Here is a 19,843-nt window from a genome sequence, read left to right as displayed (position 1 = left end):
GAATAAAGACTTTATCCAAAAGCTGAAATATTTCAAGCATTCCTTTTCACTGTGCCTGTCTGCAACTCGAGTGTCATCTCTATGTTGTGAGTAACAATCTATCCTTTCCATATATTATTACTGTTATTCCATTCTACACTTTCCACTGTCTGAACCACATAAATTAGTTACTCAATAAATGTAAGTGGTAAGAAACTGTTGAACATCTGCAGACATTTCTATTAACTACTCCTACAAATCATCAGATTCTATGACTGAAAGCTCATCTTCTCACACAACAATTAGGTCCCTATTCTTACATGATATAAAAACCTAAGCCTCTCATTTGATGTGTACCTCGACTCTTACCATATCATAAATAACTGACACGATCAGCTGGAGAGCAATAAATTAATTAAGCATAAAGAAAACTTCATTTCAGAAGTTTTTTACTTCCTTCAACATGTGCATACAGCTTTCACACTGGACTGGATCTTACAGGACTCAATCTGGAGATAACAGCTTACTCCAGTGTACAAACACATGATCAAGGCAATAAAAAAACTTCATACCAGAAGCTTTATTTACACTGTCTTACCATATCCTTGTTTTCTTCTATACGATGGGAACCACAGAACTTTGAGAATAAATGAACAAATTAATAAATGGTTGCAATCTAAGTCACTGAGTTGTATCTTTAGAAACAGATTACATTGACCAAGAAACTATATGTAACCATCACTTCCATTTTCACTTACACATTTGGTAATCTCTGCTTCCACATATGGAGTTTTAAGTTTAAGTCTATTAATAAAGTTATTTTTTTACCAGCACTAAACAAAAGCAGTGTTTTAGTATTGGGCCACTCAGTAACATTATTAACACCAACTTGAAACTGGCACATGAAAAGAAATAATGTATATACTTACTGACATGGCACGGGCACATAATGAAGAAATGACCATCATGCGAGCTCGGCTAACAAAATCATCTCCACTGTAGCGCCACATTGATGTTTGTAGTGCACCCGCTGACGATACGTCAAGGTGAATTCCCCGCTTCTCAAATGTGGCCTTTACCTTACTCAACATTAAAGTAACAGGTCCTGGATGGCATCGCAAAAATGCAAGTTCAGGATGATCAGTATGTAATTGCCTAGCAACACACATATTGGCCAGCAGCATAAACTCTTCAATTAACCTGCAATTTAAAAATATTGATGAACATGTACGGAAGTCTTTTTGTATGACCAAATAAAATGAATCATAAATACCTGACACTGTGTAACGCAATAATCAAAAAGTGTGGGAGTTTTAAGCATTAACAGTTAATGCAGCTTAATTTGCTTTCAAATGAACACTTATAAAAGTGACAGCATGGAGAGCACAGTACAAATAATTTTTTTTCCTTTTTCCCAAACAAGTGCTATGTAACAGTCTTTTTCAACTTTTATTGTCATTACAAAAGTTTCATGTTTAGATGCACTGACAAATTAAAAAACTTTAAGGTCAGATTAAGTTCAGTTTTCAAAACTCACTACTTTATATTTTTTAAAATGTTCACAGCTTCACCCAACAGTTTGAAGATATATTACCTATCAACAGGTCCCCCCCCCCACACACAAACTTCAAATTCCAGCACATCTTTAGCATTTTACAGTTTGCGGTAACAGTGTACTTCAACCAGATGGTGTTGGAGGTGCAGGTACAGATTAAGAGCAGATCATCAAGTTTAGTTTGGATAGAATTTCTTATTTTATTTGCCATTTATTTTATTATCTACTAAATACTTTACATCACTGGGTAAATGGTCAAAGATTTTTTATGACTGACTACCTCGTTTCTTTCTGTGCTTTCTCCTTACATTTATGAAAGCCTTCTCCTTACATTTATGAATGTAACTGTTCATCTGAATTGGACTAACTTCATAAGAGAGTAAACATACTGTGAAGTTAGTATGGGCAACTGTTTACAGGACTGTATAGAAGAGATTCTAGAGTGAACAACACATAACTCGTTCACTGTCCCATAATATATTGCACCAGCCGAAATGCAGCCACAGTGTGAATGCTGGTTCTTGAACACTGGATTGGTTGGTTGGTTTGTGGGATTGAAGGGACCAGACTGTGACGGTCATCGGTCCCTTTTTCCAAAACTTCAAACAACCACACAGAATAAAAACGAACAATGGAGACGACAAGAGATGACACAGGACAAGAAAGACTCAGACAGAGATCAGACAAAACGAATTAAAATCACACAGAGTGTGACAGTGGTTGGCCGACCATAGAGACAAAAAAGGAAAAGCCAACCACCGAGAAACACACTAAAAACTCAATCTAAAATCGTAAGCCAAATGCCAGACTCAACACAAAAAAATGACAAACTCTTAGATTAAGTGATAAAAGCCCCCTGCCCGAATAAAACGCAAAACTAAGCCTGCCATGGCAGTGTCATCTGTTAAAAGGGCAGGGAGCGTATCAGGCAACGCAAACGTCTGCCTGAGCACAGCTAAAAGGGGACAGATCAACAAAATGTGGACCATCGTCAAAACGGATCTGCAGTGACATAGAGGCGGGTCCTCACAGCACAATAAGTGGCTGTGCATCATCCGAGTGTGCCCAATGTGCAGCCGGCAGAGAACAACAGACTCCTTGCGAGAGACCCGCAAGGAGGAGCGCCACGCAACGGTAGCCTCCTTGATGGCCCGAAGTTAGTTTGGTGAAGGCAGGGTGAGCCATTCTTCACCCCAGGTGCGAAGGACATTCTGCTGCAAAACAGCCCGGAGGTCACTCTCCGAAAGCCCAATTGATAACGTTGGTGCACCGACAGCCTTTATGGCCAGCACGTCAACACGTTCATTGCCCGGGATGCCGACATAACCAGGGGTCCACACAAAGACCACAGAGCGGTCACAATGGGCAAGAGTATGGAGGGACTCCTGGACAGCCATCACCAGACGAGAGCGAGGGAACACTGGTCGAGAGCTCGTAAACCACTCAGGGAGTCGCTACAGATAACGAAGGACTCACCTTAGCAGGATCGGATATACTCTAGGGCACGAGAGATGGCGACCAGCTCAGCAGTGAAAACACTGCAGCCAGCCAGCAAAGAGTGTTGTTCATAATGGTCCCCTAGAGTGAGAGCATAACCGACACGACCAGCAACCGTCGAACCATCAGAGTAGACAACGCCAGAGCCCCTGATACATGGTAAGGATGGAAAGAAAGCGGCGGCAGAAGGGCTCAGGAGGGACTGAGTCCATCGAGCCCTGTGCCAATTCGAGCCAAAGGCATGGGCGGGGCACAGACCACGGGGGTGTACGCAGAGGGGCCCAGAAAAGAGGTGGAAGAGGGAAAACCCGAAGCCCAGAAAGAAGCACTCTGACGCAAACTGCGATCGTACAACCCGACCAGGGCCAACGTTCTGGGAGATGGACAACCGACTGAGGGAACAGGAGAAGATAATTAGGATGCCCGGGCAAGCTACAAACGTGTGTAGCATAAGCGGCCAGTAAATGTTGGCGCCGTAACCGCAGTGGAGGGACACCTGCCTCCACGAGTATTCTGTGCACAGGGCTCGTCCGGAAAGCTCCAGTGGCAAGACGGATCCCGCTGTGAGGGATGGGGTCCAGCACCCGCAACACAGAAGGGGATGCTGAACCATAAGCCAGGATCCCATAATCCAGATGGGACTGAATTAACGCCTGGTAGAGCCGTAAGAGGGTAGACCGATCAGCTCCCCAGCTGGTGTGGCTCACGCAACACAGAGCATTAAGATGCTGCCAACACATCTGCTTAAGCTGCCGAATATGAGGGAGCCAAGTCAACCGGGCATCGAAAACCACACCCAAAAACCGATGTGTCTCCACCACAGCAAGAGGTTCGTTCTCAAGATAAAGCCGTGGCTCAGGGCGAACAGTGCTTCGCCGGCAGAAATGCATGGCACAGGTCCTGGCGGCCAAAAACTGGAAGCCATGTGCTACAGCCCAAGACTGTGCCTTGCGGATTGCGCCCTGCAGCTGACGTTCAGCAGCTGCAATGCCAATGGATTAGGTTAGTGTTTAACGTCCCGTCGACAATGAGGTCATTAGAGACGGAGCGCAAGCTCGGGTTAGGGAAGGATTGGGAAGGAAATCGGCCGTGCCCTTTCAAAGGAACCATCCCGGCATTTGCCTGAAACGATTTAGGGAAATCACGGAAAACCTAAATCAGGATGGCTGGAGACGGGATTGAACCGTCGTCCTCCCGAATGCGAGTCCAGTGTGCTACCACTGCGCCACCATGCCAAAGGAGCTATAGTAGAGGCAAAAGTCGTCAGCATACAAGGAAGCTGAGACAGACGTTCCCACTGCCAAAGTGAGCCCATTAATTGCAATTAAAAACAGGCAGACACTTAAGAGAGATCCCTGTGGTACCCCGTTCTCCTGACCACTGAACTCGGAGGGAACTATCGGAGGCTGCAACTTGCATGTGGAAGGTACGATGTGACAGAAAATTTTATATGAAAATCAGCAGCGGAACACGAAGGCCCCAACCATGAAGCGTAGAGAGGATGTGATGTCATCATGTGGTGTAGTATGCTTTCCGCATGTCAAAAAAGACAGCAACAAGGTGCTGACGGTGGGCAAGGGCCGTACGGATGGCAGACTCCTGGCTCACCTGATTATTGGTGGCAGAGCGGCCCTTACGGAACCCACCCTGAGACAGAGCCAGAAGGCCCTGAGACTCGAGTACCCAACTCAGCCGCCGGCTCACCATGCATTCAAGCAACTTGCAAAGAACGTTGGTGATGCTAATGGGGCAGTAGCTGTCCACCTCTAGTGGGTTCTTGCCAGGTTTCAAAATGGGGATTACGATGCTTTCCCGCCATTGCGACAGGATCTCATCCTCGACCTAGATACGGTTGTAAAGGTCTAGGAGGTGACGCTGGCAGTCCGCCGAGAGGTGTTTGAGCATCTGACAGTGGATGCGATCTGGCCCAGGAGTCATATCAGGGCAAGCGACTAGGGCTCTGTGGAATTCCCACTCACTGAACGGAACATTGTAGGATTCAGGATGGCGTGTGTGAAATGAAAGGGTCCGACGTTCCAACCACTCTTCCACAGAGCGGAAGGCCAGTGGGCAATTTGTAGAAGCGGAACTCAGAGCAAAATGTTCTGCTAAGCAGTTTGCAATTATGTTGGCGTCAGTACAAACTGCTCCATTCAGTGAGAGTGCAGGGATGCTGACAGAGGTGTGATAGCCATAGAGTCACCTAATCTTGGCCCAAACCTGCGATGGAGAGATATGAAGGCCAATGGTGGAGACATACCGTTCCCAGCACTCCTGCTTGTGTTGGCGAATGATGCAGCGGGCCCGCACACGGAGGCATTTAAAGGCGATGAGGTTTTCTAATGAGGGATGCCGCTTGTGACGCTGGAGCGCCTGCCGGCGATCTTTAATCGCCCCAGCAATCTCAGGTGACCACCAAAGCACAGTCCTCCACCGAGGGGACCCAGAAGAACGGGGAACAGCAGATTCCGCAGCAGTAACTTCATTGGAAAGAGGCTCAATAGTGGCAATGGAGGTGAAAAAGTCCCAGTCAGCCCTATTCATAGCCCATCTGCAAGGGTGCCCAGAAGGTGACGCTGTGGCAGTGACAGAAAGATCGGAAAGTGGTCACTACCACACAAGTCACCATCATGCATGCTCCACTGGACAGACAGTGAGAGTTTAGGGCTGCAGATCGAAAGCTCGATGGTTGAGTATGTGCCATGCACCACACTGAAATGTATGAAGGCACCATCATTTAAAATGGAGAGGTCAAGCTGTGCCAATACATGCTCAATGGTGCTGCCTCTGCCCGTAGCCACTGATCCACCCCACAGAGGGTTATGGGCATTGAATTCACCCAGTAACAAAAAAGGTGGCGGAAATTAGGCTATCAGTGGAGCCAGGACATGCTGTGGGACATCACCACCCGGTGGAAGATACAGACTGCAGACAGTAAGAGCCTGAGGCGTCCACACCCAAACAGCGACAGCCTCTAAAGGTGTTTGTAGAGGGACAGACGAGCTGTGAAGAGAGTGAAGGATGTAGATGCAGACACCACCAGAGAACCTTTCATAGGCTGCCCGGTTCCTATAATAACCCCGATAGCCATGGAGGGTGGGGGTTCGCATCGCCGGAAACCAAGTTTCTTGAAGAGTGATGCAGAGGAAAGGGTGAAGGCTGAGAAGTTGTCGGAGCTCAGCAAGATGGTGGAAAAAACCGCTGCAGTTCCACTGGAGGATGACATTATCCATGGCCGAGAAAGGCGTGAAGGGACTGGGGAGGCAGATTACGCCTCCTGGTCACCTGCTGCCACCGACTGAGTACCTGTGCAACTGCTATCCATTGCATCTGAGGGAACGGCGAGATCCAGGTCCTCAGCGGATGCCAGAATCTCCACCTCATCTTCAGACGCATAGCTTGGAGGTTGCGGTGGGGTGGGTGCCACCCCTAGTTCCTTGGGCTTAGAGGTCTTCTTCTTGGATTTCCCACACTGCTCCTTGGGTTTCACTGGCTGGGAGCACTTCACCGATTCAGTCTCCGGGACAGAGGAGGATCGCGAAGCCCTATGACCAGCTGGTTGTGGGCACTTATACCACTGTCGGGTGTCAGCCTTCCCGCTTGTGGAAACCTGGGAAGGGAGGGACCCAAGGGACCCCTTACGAGTGAGAGAAACCGAAGAAGTTGGACGCTTCTCCAGCTTAGAAGCGGGGACGAACGTCCCTGATGGGTGAGCGGTGGGGAGGGGTGGGGAGGGGGGGGGGGGGGAGGTGTTGCTTCCGAGGTAGGTGGTGCAGGAGCAACAGGGTGTATAGTGCCCCCTACGGGCAAGGGGGTATGTGTTGTACGGTTCGGCGATCCGACTGGAAGTCGCGGAACAGACGGGGCTAACACAGTTGTCATTGCAGCGGCGAAGGAGGAAATCATTCGCACAGGATGTAGTCGTTCATATTTCCTCTTAGCCTCAGTATAGGTCAGTTGGTCCAGGGTCTTATCCCATGATTTTGTGCTCTTTCTGTAAGATCCTGCAGTCTGGCGAGCAAGGTGAATGATGCTCTCCGCAGCTGACACAGATTGGAGGCGGGACACATGGAGTATTGGGATGTGATGGGCGTCTGCAATCTCGACATGTGAGGCTAGATGTACAGCGGGAAGACATATGGCCAAACTTCCAGCACTTAAAGCACTGCATCGAGGAAGGGATATAGAGCTTGACACCACAACAGTAGATCATCACCTCGACCTTCTCCGGTAATGTATTACCCTCGAAGGCCAAGATGAAGGCACCAGTAGCAACCTGATTATCCTTCGGACCCCGATGAACGTGCCGGACGAAATGAACACCTCGACACTCTAAGTTGGCACGCAGCTCGTCATCAGACAGCGAAGTAGGTCCCTATGGAAAATAATACCTTGGACCATATTTAAACTCTTATGTGGTGTGATGGTAACGTTAACATCCCCCAACTTGTCACAAGCAAGTAACCTTCATGACTGGGCAGAGGATGCTGTTTTTATCAAAACTGACCCAGAGCGCATTTTGGGCACGCCCTCCGCCTCCCCAAACTTGTCCTCTAAATGCTGTACGAAGAACTGAGGCTTTGTGGGCATGAAAGACTCCCCATCAACTCTTGTACAAACTAGGAACCGGGGCGAATAACTGTCACTGCCATCCTGAGACTTACGCTCCTCCCACAGTGTGGCCAGAGAGGGAAACGTTTTCAGATCATATTTCCAAGCGTTAAATTGAGCCCGAGAACACTTAGAGACTGCTGGCGGCTGGCCGCCAGCGAGAGATGATGTACAACGCTTCACTGTGGGTCATCTGCCCTGATGCCACCCACTCCGACCAAGGGCCTCCCCAAGGGCGCCACCCAGCCTCAGCAAGGGTCACCTGGCAGGATGGCCATTGCCGGGAGTCCCGATGCCCCAGGGAGATGGGCAGCTACTCCTTGGCATACGTGGGGAGTTAACGGCGCAGGCATCAGTAGAGCAATCCCTGTGTTGTCAGGGGGCTACAACCAACAGGGTACACGGCGGCCCCACCACAACGGACTGGCTACCGTGCTGGATATTAGGTGACAAGTAGTCCACGTTCGTCGTCAGCGCAGAAAGTGGCACTGCACATTTCATGGTGGAAAATGCTCGCAAGAACGTATCCATGCCCAAGAGAGCGGGCAGGACTGCAATGCAATGACGAAAGGTCTCAACGCACGATGCACAAAGTAAGGCGCCCTTCCCCAATCGGCCCGCTCTTCGGAAAAATTTTGAGATATGGAGGTCAAACCCGACAGGGAACCATCACATACAGGCCGAAATGTTTGAGACTCCTTTTAGTCACCTCTTATGACAGGCAGGAATACTGCAGGCCTATTCTTACCCCCAAACCTGCTGGGGGGGGGGGGGGGGGGGGGGGGGGGTGAACACTGGATGACTTCATTGACACTCGTAGTAAGCAACTGGAAATCGTCCTAGCTCTACTGTCAAACGATTGGCAGCTGCTGCGTATCTTGTAAGAGCTCCCAAGAGTCGTGTACCTGTGATACCAATACCACAGATACCTCAAGTACTATCCTTTCCTGTGGGTCCTATCTACTCTGCAGAAAGCACAGGATCTGTCATTACTCACCCACTTGACTGCAAGTGGCATCCTATACAGGGTGGAAGGAGACCAGGAAGGAAGATTCTGTCTTTCACCAAAACTGAAACTGAGCAAGTGGGACTTACTTCACCTCTTTTGGAGAAAACTGTTCTGACTGGTATCAAGACTTGGCAAACGCAAAAGGGTAGGCCTACTATACGTCACCAGTTCAAACGTATGAGAAATGCTGTCTTCCACTGAAACTGAAAAAGTGGGACTGATTTCACCTCTTATGGGAAAAGCTGTTCGGACTGGTATCAAGACTAGGCAAACGTGGAAGTGTAGGTCTATTAAACGTCAGCAGTTCAAATGTACGGCACATGATGGTACCCCTTAGGGAAATGGCAGGAAGGAACAGGAAAGGATATCATGTGTCCTCAACATGTATGCGTGTGGGGCCTCATTCAACAAGCTGAAGTGGCTATTCCAGCAGCCATTGAGGGCACAACGTGCAATCAACTGCAGATTGCGGCCACGTTGGAAAAAATTATGCCTGTCGTCTGGTCTCCGAGGTCATTCTTGGTTCATTCCAATGACTGGAAGAGAAGGCTGAGTACACCAGCCTTGTGCACGGAATTTCAATGAAGCACACAATTTGCATCATTGTCTCCAGAACTGATCATGGCCCTTTGGCTCTGATTTGAGCGGAAGGACTGAACCAGAGACTTCGAAGATTCTGTGACAAGCTAGGCTGTGATTTCTTGGATTTGTACCATCGGGCTGAGAACTGTTGGATCCCCCTAAATAGGTCAAGTGTGCACTACACATCAGAGGCTGCTACTCAGGTAGCTGACTGTGGGCTTTTTTATATTTTTTTAGGTGACTCTCAATCCGAACCAGATAACAATAGCTGTAGAAAACCCAGAAGCAACAGAGTAATCGAAAGATATGCCTCCCACAGGTAAGAGTATTAATATCCAAATGATTAACTGCTGAAGCATTCACGACAAAGTGCTGGAGTTTGAAGCGCTCCTGAAAAGCAGTGAAGCTGACACAATGCTATGCACAGAAAGCTTACTGAAACCTAAAATTTTTAGCAGTGAAATTTTTAGGGAAAATTTGAGTGTATGTCTAAAGGATAGGCAACGGGAAATGGAGGTGGTGTATTTGTCACAGTAGATGTCGTTGATGTCGTTGTTGTTGTTGTTGTTGTTGTTGTTATCATCATCATCGTCGTCGTCATCTTCAGTACAGAGACTGGTTTGGTTTGATGCAGCTCTCCATGCTACTCTATCCTGTGCAAGATTCTTCATCTCTGAGTAACTACTGCAATCTACATCCTTCTGAATCTGCTTAGTGTATTCATCTCTTGGTCTCCCTCAACGATTTCTACCCTCCATGCTTCCCTCCAATACTAAATTGGTGATCCCTTGATGCCTCAGGTGTCCTACCAACCAATCCCTTCTTTTAGTCAGGTTGTGCCACAAATTCCTCTTCTCCCCAGTTCTATTCAGTACCTCCTCATTAGTTACATGATCAATCCATCCAATCGTCAGCATTCTTTTGTAGCACCACATTTCGAAAGCTGCTATTCTCTTCTTGTCTAAACTATTTATCGACCATGTTTCCCTTCCATACATGGCTACACTCCATACAAATACTTTCAGTGACACTTAAATCTATACTCTATGTTAACAAATTTCTCTTCTTCAGGAACGCTTTTCTTGCCATAGTCAGTCTACATTTTATATCCTCTCTACTTCGACCATCATCAGTTATTTTGTTCCCGATATGGCAAACCTCATCTACTACTTTAAATGTCTCATTTCTTAATCTAATTCCCTCAGCATCACCTGATTTAATGCGACTACATTCCATTATCCACAGTATCCAACTCAAATAAACCAAGATAGAAACTGAAGTTTCTTGTGAGAGTCTTTGGGCAAGACTCAGTATCAGGGGTGGGCATAAAATAATAATTGGATCCTTCTATTGCTCACCAAGACTCATCTCCTGATGTAAACAAAAACTTCACAAACAAAAATCTCAGTTCACTTGGATGTGCGTCCCCCAATTATACTATAATAATTGTTGGAGAATTTAATCATCCCACAATTAACTGGGAAAATTGCAGTTTCGTTAGTGATGGACATGATAAGACATCCTGTGAAACATAACTAAATGCCTTCTCTGAAAACTACGTAGAACAGAGGGTTAGGAACCCAACTTATAATGAAAATATGGGGCATCTAATTGCAATAAATAGACATAACTTTGAGGATGCCCATATTGAAACTGGTATCAGTGACCATGACACAGTTGCAGCAACAATGATTACCAAAATAGAAAGGACAACTAAAACAAGTAGAAAGATTTGTGTGTTCAGTAACTAGAAAAAATAGTAGTGAAATAGCTCAATCAGAAACTTAACACTTTCAGGACAAGGCAGGAGCATGTAGAGAAACCACAGCTGAAGTTCAAAAGAATAGGTGACCATGCACTGGACAGATATGTAGCCAGTAGAACATTTCAAAATGGGAGGGAACCTCCATGTTATACTGTCATTGTAAAGAAACTTCTAAAGAAATGGAGAGTGCTGCATAATAGGTGTAAAACAAAGCATAGGGCTATAGATAGAGAGATGCTGAATGAGACTTCTGGCTACCAAGAGAGCAATATGTGATGCCTTCAATGACTATCACAGCTTTGTCAAATGATATTTCACAAAACCCAAAGAAATTCTGGCCATATAAAGCCTGTTAGCAGCACCAAAGTTAAGTGTCCAGTCCCTAGTGAATTAGACAGGAACTGAAATTGTCTGTAGCAAAGCAAAAGCCGAAATGCTTAACACCGTTTTCAAATGTTCCTTTATAAAGGAAACCCCAGGATAATTGCCCCAATTTAATTCTCACACCACTGGATATTAGTGTCAACAGAGCTGAGAAACAGCTCAAATCATTAAAACTGAACACAAAACTACAGTCCAATATCCTTGGCATTGATTTGTTGTAGAATCTTAGAATATATTCTGAGCTGAAACATAATAAGGTATCTTTAACAGAATGACCACCTCAATGCCAAAACACACGGATTCCAACAACATTGATCATGTGAAACCCAATTCACACTTTTCTCACACAATATACTGAAAGCTTTGGATCAAGGCAGTCAGACAGATGCAGTATTTTTTGATTTCCAGAAAGCATTTGATTCAGGACCACACCTACACTTATCGTCAAAAGTACAATCATATGGGGTATCAAGTGAAATTTGTGACTGGACTGAGGACTTTTTGGTAGGGAGGATATAGCATGTTATCTTTGATGGCGATTCATCATCAGACACTGGGTAACTTCAAGTGTGCACCAGGGAAATGTGTTGGACCCTTGCTCTTCATGTTGTATGTTAAGGGCCTCGGAGACAATATTAATAGTAACCTCAGACTTTTTTTTAAAATGATGCAGTTATCCTTGATGAAGTACTGTCTGAAAGAAGCTGCATAGCTATTCAGTCAGATCTTGATAAGATTTCAAAGTGGTGCAAAGACAGGCAAATTGCTTTAAATGTTCAGATATGTAAAATTGTACACTTCACAAAATGAAAAAAACATAGTATCCTATGACTATAATACTGATGAGTCACTGCTGGAATTGGCTAGCTCATACAAATACCTGGGTGTAACACCATGTAGGGATATGAAATGGAATGATCACTTAGGCTCAGTCATGGCAAAGCAGGTGGTAGACTTTGGTTTGTTGGCAGAATACTGGGGAAGTGCAATCAGTCTACAAAGTAGATAGCTGACAAATCACTCAAGCAATCAGTTCTAGAATATTGCTCAAGTGTGTGGGACCCGTACCAAAAAGGACTAACAGGGGATATTGAATGTATGCAGATAAGGGTAACATGAATGGTCACAGGTTTGTTTAATCCATGGGAGAGTGTCAGAGATACTGAAGGAACTGAACTGGAAGACTCTTCAAGACAGAGGTAAACTATCCCAACAAAGTCTGTTAACAAAGTTTTGAGAACTTGATGACTAGGAATATACTACAGCCCCCTAGGTGTTGCTCACATAGGGATCGTGAAGATAAGATTAGAATAATTATTGCATGCACAGAAGCATTCAAACAATCATTCTTTCCATGCTCCATTCGAGAATGAAATGCGAAGAAATCCTAATATCCAGTAAACTGGGACATACCCTCCACCATTCACCTCACGGGGGTTTGCATGGTATGGATGTACAGGTAGAAATAGATGTAGATGTAAATTATGCTAAACATACATCTGTGCAATAAATACTTTTTGCCTCAATTATGAGTTATCACAGAATATGATGCTGTAAAACTTGAGTAGATTAAAATAGGAAAACTAAATCAACTTTGTAACATTATCATCTCCAAAATCTGGTGTTATCTGTAAAGCAAAGTCCCACAGCTTAGACGATGGAAACATCCACAACATGTGATTTCCAGTTCAGGTTCTTATCAACATAAACACCTAACAAATCAGAACATTCTGTTTCATTTACTGGTTTTTCCTCAGACATTTCTTCTTGTGTTGTGGCCAGACTTGTGCAAATACAAAATTGCATATTGCAAAGATTTCAGTGATGGTTCATTTGCAGAAAACCAGCTATTAATTTCCAAGAAAATTTCTTTTAATACGTCTTATGCTGAACTTTCTTCATTACACTATTTCTGCTTCTTGGCTATATGACGGCACATCATTTACATATAAGGAGAACAAGAGCGCACACAATATTGGTTCCTGTGGAACGAAGTGTAGTGATTATTTGTGAACTGAGGATGCCATTTTGTTTCTTAATTTGACCTTCAGCACCTGTTTAGATACAATGACCTGTTTAGATACAATGACCTGTTTAGATACAATGACCTGTTTAGATACAATGACCTGTTTAGATACAATGACCTGTTTAGATACAATGACCTGTTTAGATACAATGACCTGTTTAGATACAATGACCTGTTTAGATACAATGACCTGTTTAGATACAATGACCTGTTTAGATACAATGACCTGTTTAGATACAATGACCTGTTTAGATACAATGACCTGTTTAGATACAATGACCTGTTTAGATACAATGACCTGTTTAGATACAATGACCTGTTTAGATACAATGACCTGTTTAGATACAATGACCTGTTTAGATACAATGAAAACTGGTTACCAACAAGACCTCTGATACTATAATATTCAAGTATTGCTATAAGAACATTGTGAACTGCTCAATAAATACTTCTGGCTTGTCATGCAAAATTTCAGTCGGAAGTTTTGTCATTTTAATTTAGTACACTCTGCATTTCTGAACCGAGAAAATTTTATGTGAAGACACCACTTTTAAATCCAAGTTGAGGTTGACTAAAGATCGTATTTTGAGAAAGGTGTGTTATGGTTCTTCCACACACATTCTTATGCAGTACCTTTGAGGAACACGTAAGCAGTCAAATCAGTTGTTAAATATCATCTTACTACCTTTCTTGTAAAAGGATCTGACAACAGCTTATCTCAGTCTTTTTGTGATGGTGCTGCATTGGATATATGAATGATACCACATGCGGTGAAATTTTCACCATTGTTCATCTGCATATAATGACGATATGAGTGGTGGAATACCTGATGAAACTTGAACTCTATCTGAATATATTACGACACATGGACAACAACACAGCTGGATAAAATAATGTTTTATTTAGAAAGCCAGATGGAAACAACTTTGGCCAAACAATTGCTGATGAAATACCCAGGTGATTATGCTGCACAGAGCTGGTCATCTTAACCTTAAGTCTTGCCCATAAGGTCATCGCCGTCTTGAGGCATACTCTCAGTCACGAGATGCACTGGGGCTAGGGGTGCTGATAGACATCTGCTAACGAGAGTCTTCAAGTTCCCAGTGCCCTCCTGAGACATGTAGACACTTGAGTACTGTTTGTTACAGCTATGATGACAAAAGAGAATGTTCTATGTATGTTAGCAGACAGGATGCAGATGAGAAGGGCAGACTGGACACACCCAGAATAAGTCATAGCAGTTCCTGCTGTGATAATTTCAAGGCATTACTTCATTCTGTATCTGGAGATCCTCAATGATGCAGAAAAGTCAGAAAAAAAGAATACACAATACATATTTTTTTTAAATGCTCATGTACTGCCCACAGATCTTAAATGAAATGGTACTCATGTATAAACATACTTTCATTTAAAAGGTAATAACTAACTTGTCACAATACATGTAGGTGTATAATACACTGAGGTGTGTATGACAATTCTTAGGCTATTCTAACCATCCATCATCAAAGAGAAAAATCAGTTTAGACCACTTACTTACACTGATCGCATTACTCCAGAAGCCACATTTTAAATAACACATTATTCGATATGATTAATAACAGTACACAACAGTCTGTTTTAATGAGAAATTTGTCAATAGAGTAGGAATAGCAGGCTACAAATAAATGCTCCGTGCTCTTCTTAAACTGAACTTTATTAGAAGTTAAAACTTTTCATGACTGATGAAGTTACTGCAAATATGTGTTCCTAAATAGTGGATCCCTTTCTGTGCTAATGTTACTGACTAAATCTTTTTGAAGATTAGTCTTATTTCTAATAATAATTGTATTGATTGAGCACTTAGTTTGAAAAAAAAATGTTATTTATGACAAATTTCATTAAAGGATAAATACATAGGCAAGCAGTAGTTGGCATCTTCAGTTCTTTGAATAGGTCTCTGCAGGATGTTTTTGAGTTCACACCACAAATAATTCATATTACATATTTTTAGTGGAGCGTACCATGTATCGTTACTAGTCATTTCCCTTCCTCTTTCACTTGCAAAGTGAGTGAGGGAAAAACAACTGGCTGCACAGCTCCATATGAACTCTAATTTCTCATATCTTATCTTTGTCATCCTTACCTAAAATGTCTCTTGGTGGCAGTAGAATCATTCGCAGTAAGCTTCAAACACCAGATCTCTAAATTTTCTCAACAATGTTCATTAAAAAGAATGTCGCTTCCACTTCAGAGATTCCCATTATTCCAACGTATCTCCAGTACACTTGTGTGGTGATCAGACCTGCTGGTAAGAAATCTAACAGCCAGCCTTTGTATTGCTTTTATGTTTTTCTTCAATCCAATGTGGTATTGATCCAAAATACTTGAGCAGTACTCGAATAGGTTCCACCATCATCCTATATGCAGTCTCCTTGACATGTGAACCACATTTTCCCAAAATTCTACCAACAAGCCAAAGCGAGCGTTTGTCTTCCCTACCACAATCCTCAAATGCTCATTCCATTTCATATCACTTTGCAACATTACGCCAGGATATGTAATTGAGGTGACTGTGTCAAACAGGAAACTACTAATGCTGTATTCGAACATTTCAGGTTTGTTTTTCCTACTCAACCACATTAACTTACATTTTTCCACATTTAAAGCTAGCTGCCATTCATCACACCAACTAGAAATTTTGTCTACGTCATCTTGTATTCTTCTACTGTCACTCAACAATGACACCTTACCGTACACCACAGCATCATCAGCAAACAACCACACATTGCTTCCCAACTTGTCCAACATATCATTTATATACACAGAAAATAATAACAGCCCTATCACACTTCCCTGGGGCACTCCTGACAGTACCTGTCTCTGACGAACACTCGCTGTCAAGGACAACATACTGGGTTTTATTACTTAAGGAATCCTCAAGCCACTCATTTATCTAGGAACCTATTCCATATGCTCATATCTTCATTAACAGTCTCCCATGGAGCACTGCCTGTTGCCCTTCATCCAGTGTTCACAGTATATCATGTAAGAAAAGCGAAAGCCGAATTTTACTTTAGTGATGCTCTCTAAAATCGTGCTGATTCACTGACATAAGCGTCTCCGGCTCAAGAAAATTTGTTACATTTCAACTGACAATACGTTCAAGAATTCTACAGCAAACGGATGTTATGGATATTGGCCAGTAATGTTGCAGATCTGTCCTTTTGCCATTCTTATATACAGGAGTCACCTGTGCCTTTTTCCAGCTGCTTGGGACCTTGTACTGGACAGATTCACGATAAATAAACCAAAGTAAGGGGCAAGTAAGGGGCAAATGCTACAGAACACTCCTTGTAAAACCAAATTGGGATTCCATTTGGACCTGGTGAGATGTTCGTTTTCAACTCTTTCAGTTGTTTCTCTATGCCAGGTATGTTTGTTACTATGTCATCCATAAGGGAGTCTGTTCGATAGTCAAACAATGGTATGTTTGTACAATTCTTCTGTGTGAATAATTTCTGAAATAAAAAATTTAAAACTTCAGCTCTTGTTTTGCTATCTACAACTGCCATACCAGACTAGTCAGCGAGCAGCTGGATGGAAGCTTTAAATACGCTTAGTGATTTAACATATGACCAGAATTTTTTCAGGTTCTCAGACAGATCTTTCGTTAAAGTATGACATTGGTGGTTATTGTATGCTTCACACACACATCTCTTCAAAGGTGCACAAGTCTTTACTAATCTTTGCCTGCCATCATCTACAAGATCTGTTTTGAACGAAGAGTGCAACAGCCTTTGCTTCCACATCATCTTCCAAATTTCATTGTTAAACCATGGTGGATCTTTTCCATTCTTAAGCCACTTAATAGGTACATAATTCTCCAGACGATGATTTATAATATGTTTAAACTTTATCCATAATACCTCTAAGTCCATCTTACTGGAACTATGAGATGTCAATTCATGTCTAAGTGAGATGCTAACAAATGCTTATTTGCCTTCTAAAACTAAACTCTGCCTAAACAAGACATGAAGGCTCAACGCTACCAACCGGCTGTCTTATCACCCTCAGCCCACAGGTGTCACTGGATATGGATATGAAAGGGCACATGGTCAGTACACCACTCTCCTGACCATATGTCAGTTTACGAGACTTTCCTAGCCTTCTTGACTGATTTATTAACTTTTGTACCCATAGTTGCTATAACGAAATCACTAATCCCCATCTCTGTACTGATGCCGACACCAAGGTCTGGCCTGTTTGTAGATACAAGTTCCAACATATTTCCATTGCGTATGGGCTGCCAAACTAACTGCCCAACACAGTTTTCGAAATATGTGGTCAAAAGTACTTCACAAGACTGTCTACCTGTATAGCAACAATGAATCCATAGTCATCCCAGTCAATACTCTGTGCGTTAAAGTCACCTCCAATTAGTATTACCTGATCTGCATCTTCACGTGCTACTGACTGTAGACTTTCTTTGAATGACTCTAAAACTGGTACAGCAGAAGCGGGTGGCCAGTAAAAGCATCCAACAGTTAACTTGGTTCCAGATAGACCTGTTGTAAGCGATCAGACAACTTCACTGTGACACTCAACTGCGACCTAAGGGAGAGACTACATTTTCATGAACTGCTACGAACACCCCCACCTCCTCCAACAGCATCTAATCTGTCTTTCTGATATATGTTCCATGATTCACTAAATTTCTCAGAGCTCTCTACTTCAGGTTTCAGCCAGCTGTCGATCCAAAGAATAATTTTGGCCATTACATTCGGAACTTTATTACAAATGCTTTGACAATTTACTGAACATGGTCTGACTTCCCTTTCTGCATACTGACTGTCCATCAAAGTACCTCAAACTACTGCCTAACCTAAAAACCCTCCTATGCTCTCCACAAGTACTCTGCTACCTGAGAATCTGCTCCTTTTGTGTAGTGCAGTCCTGACCTGTCAAGGGGAGCCCTACAAATCCCCACTCAATAATGCAGGTCCATAATTCTGCAGCCTAGACTCTCACGAGAGTCGACGAAGCCTTTGGCTGAGACCCTCCATTCAGCTTCAAACCAAGGGATTGCCTTCATCTCTGGGAACAATGCCACAAATTTCAAGCTCTGCTTGCAACCTGCAAGCAAGGCCAGCAGCCTTTACCACCTCCACCTGTAAGAACTGAGAATGGTGTCAGAACCCGTAGCAGTGGGAGCAGATCCACCACATTGGGTTCACTAGGAGATGCATCGGGTGCAGAGCCCATGGGCGAAACAAGCAGCACCTGGAGTATCCCATATGACATGTCAGATTCTTCAACACTGCTAGACCCTGAGGCGGCAGCCTGAAGGCAGCTGACCATAGCCAAAAGCACCTTCATCATGAACTGTGGTCAGTTCCTCCTGCGTCTCTACACACAGCATGCACACATCCTACCCATCCTAGCAGGACTACCGAAAGAGAAAACTATTTAAGCAGACAGAAACTTAGATATGCAACTTGCTACCCTCCTGATGTGTCAACAATGGACATTGATGCCTTAATGAGCTGTTTAGCTGGCTGCTCAGAAGAAATAAGAACCATGTTACAGACTGCCTGAATGTATATTTACAGTTAACAATGCAATATTAAACCTCTTAAATAGAAAAATACCCATGAAACTCAAGAAATACTGCTAGTAACGACAAAAATAGCTAAATTCGTAACTGGCTGCTACAGAGATGTGAACAGGCGACAGCAGAGGGCCCAACCCACAGTCAACCGCCTTTGACAGATCACAAAATAAACTAATAATCTGTAATTTATTGTCTAATTAATAAGAAGGCCCTGACTTCACGTGTACATAATCTTCACAGTATCACATCCTTCTAGAAATCTAAATTGTGACTTTAAAATGTACAGGGTGAAGAAAAAATGTCACACTTTGATGTTGGCATGCGATTCCTCATCCAGGTTCAAGACCAAAATTTATCTAGCAAAATCAGATTGGGTACATTTTAAAAGCACATGTATGAAAACAAGGAGCTGGCAACACTGTGATATTATCCAGTACATCTGAGTGTACAGAGGAATGTGTATCACCCTGCACTAGTGTATCATACATCATAGCTGACTGGGTAGGCTGCTGGGACATTAAACCCACAACTACCATGGAGCTATGGTTCAAATCCTCAACAGGTTCCTTTTTTTTTTTTTTTTTTACGCTTGTGTTCCTACTTCTTGTCGTTTATAAGCAGGACATCATTTTGTCACATGACAGTGGGATCTATTAAAAAGCTTATATGTGTTTACTAAATGCACAGTGCACGAGCATGACTGGTTCTGTCAAGTTCCTGTAGGATGGCTTCCCAGCGGAGTAAACAAAACAAATGATGAATATATTGATATGCTTTTGGTGCTGGGTGCATCCAATAACCAAGCAGCTGCTGCTGCTGCTGCTGCTGCTCATGTGTATGTTGCA

At 43.5% G+C, this 19,843-nt stretch overlaps 1 protein-coding gene across 1 annotated transcript in view; it reads right to left on the bottom strand.

Annotated features, from left to right (window-relative positions):
- The window catches only part of LOC124790100 (DIS3-like exonuclease 2), a 227,914-nt gene that overhangs the window by 75,368 nt on the left and 132,703 nt on the right, over positions 1–19,843 (bottom strand). Inside the window, exon 12 of the mRNA XM_047257666.1 lies at positions 909–1,179. Coding sequence (XP_047113622.1) covers positions 909–1,179 — 271 coding nt within the window. The remainder of the gene's footprint in view (positions 1–908; positions 1,180–19,843) is intronic.

This window comes from Schistocerca piceifrons, chromosome 3 (assembly GCF_021461385.2).
Source record: "Schistocerca piceifrons isolate TAMUIC-IGC-003096 chromosome 3, iqSchPice1.1, whole genome shotgun sequence".
Taxonomy (NCBI): domain Eukaryota; kingdom Metazoa; phylum Arthropoda; class Insecta; order Orthoptera; family Acrididae; genus Schistocerca; species Schistocerca piceifrons.
The sequence above is the reverse complement of the archived record's forward strand: the minus strand, read 5'-3'. Positions and strand labels throughout refer to the sequence as shown.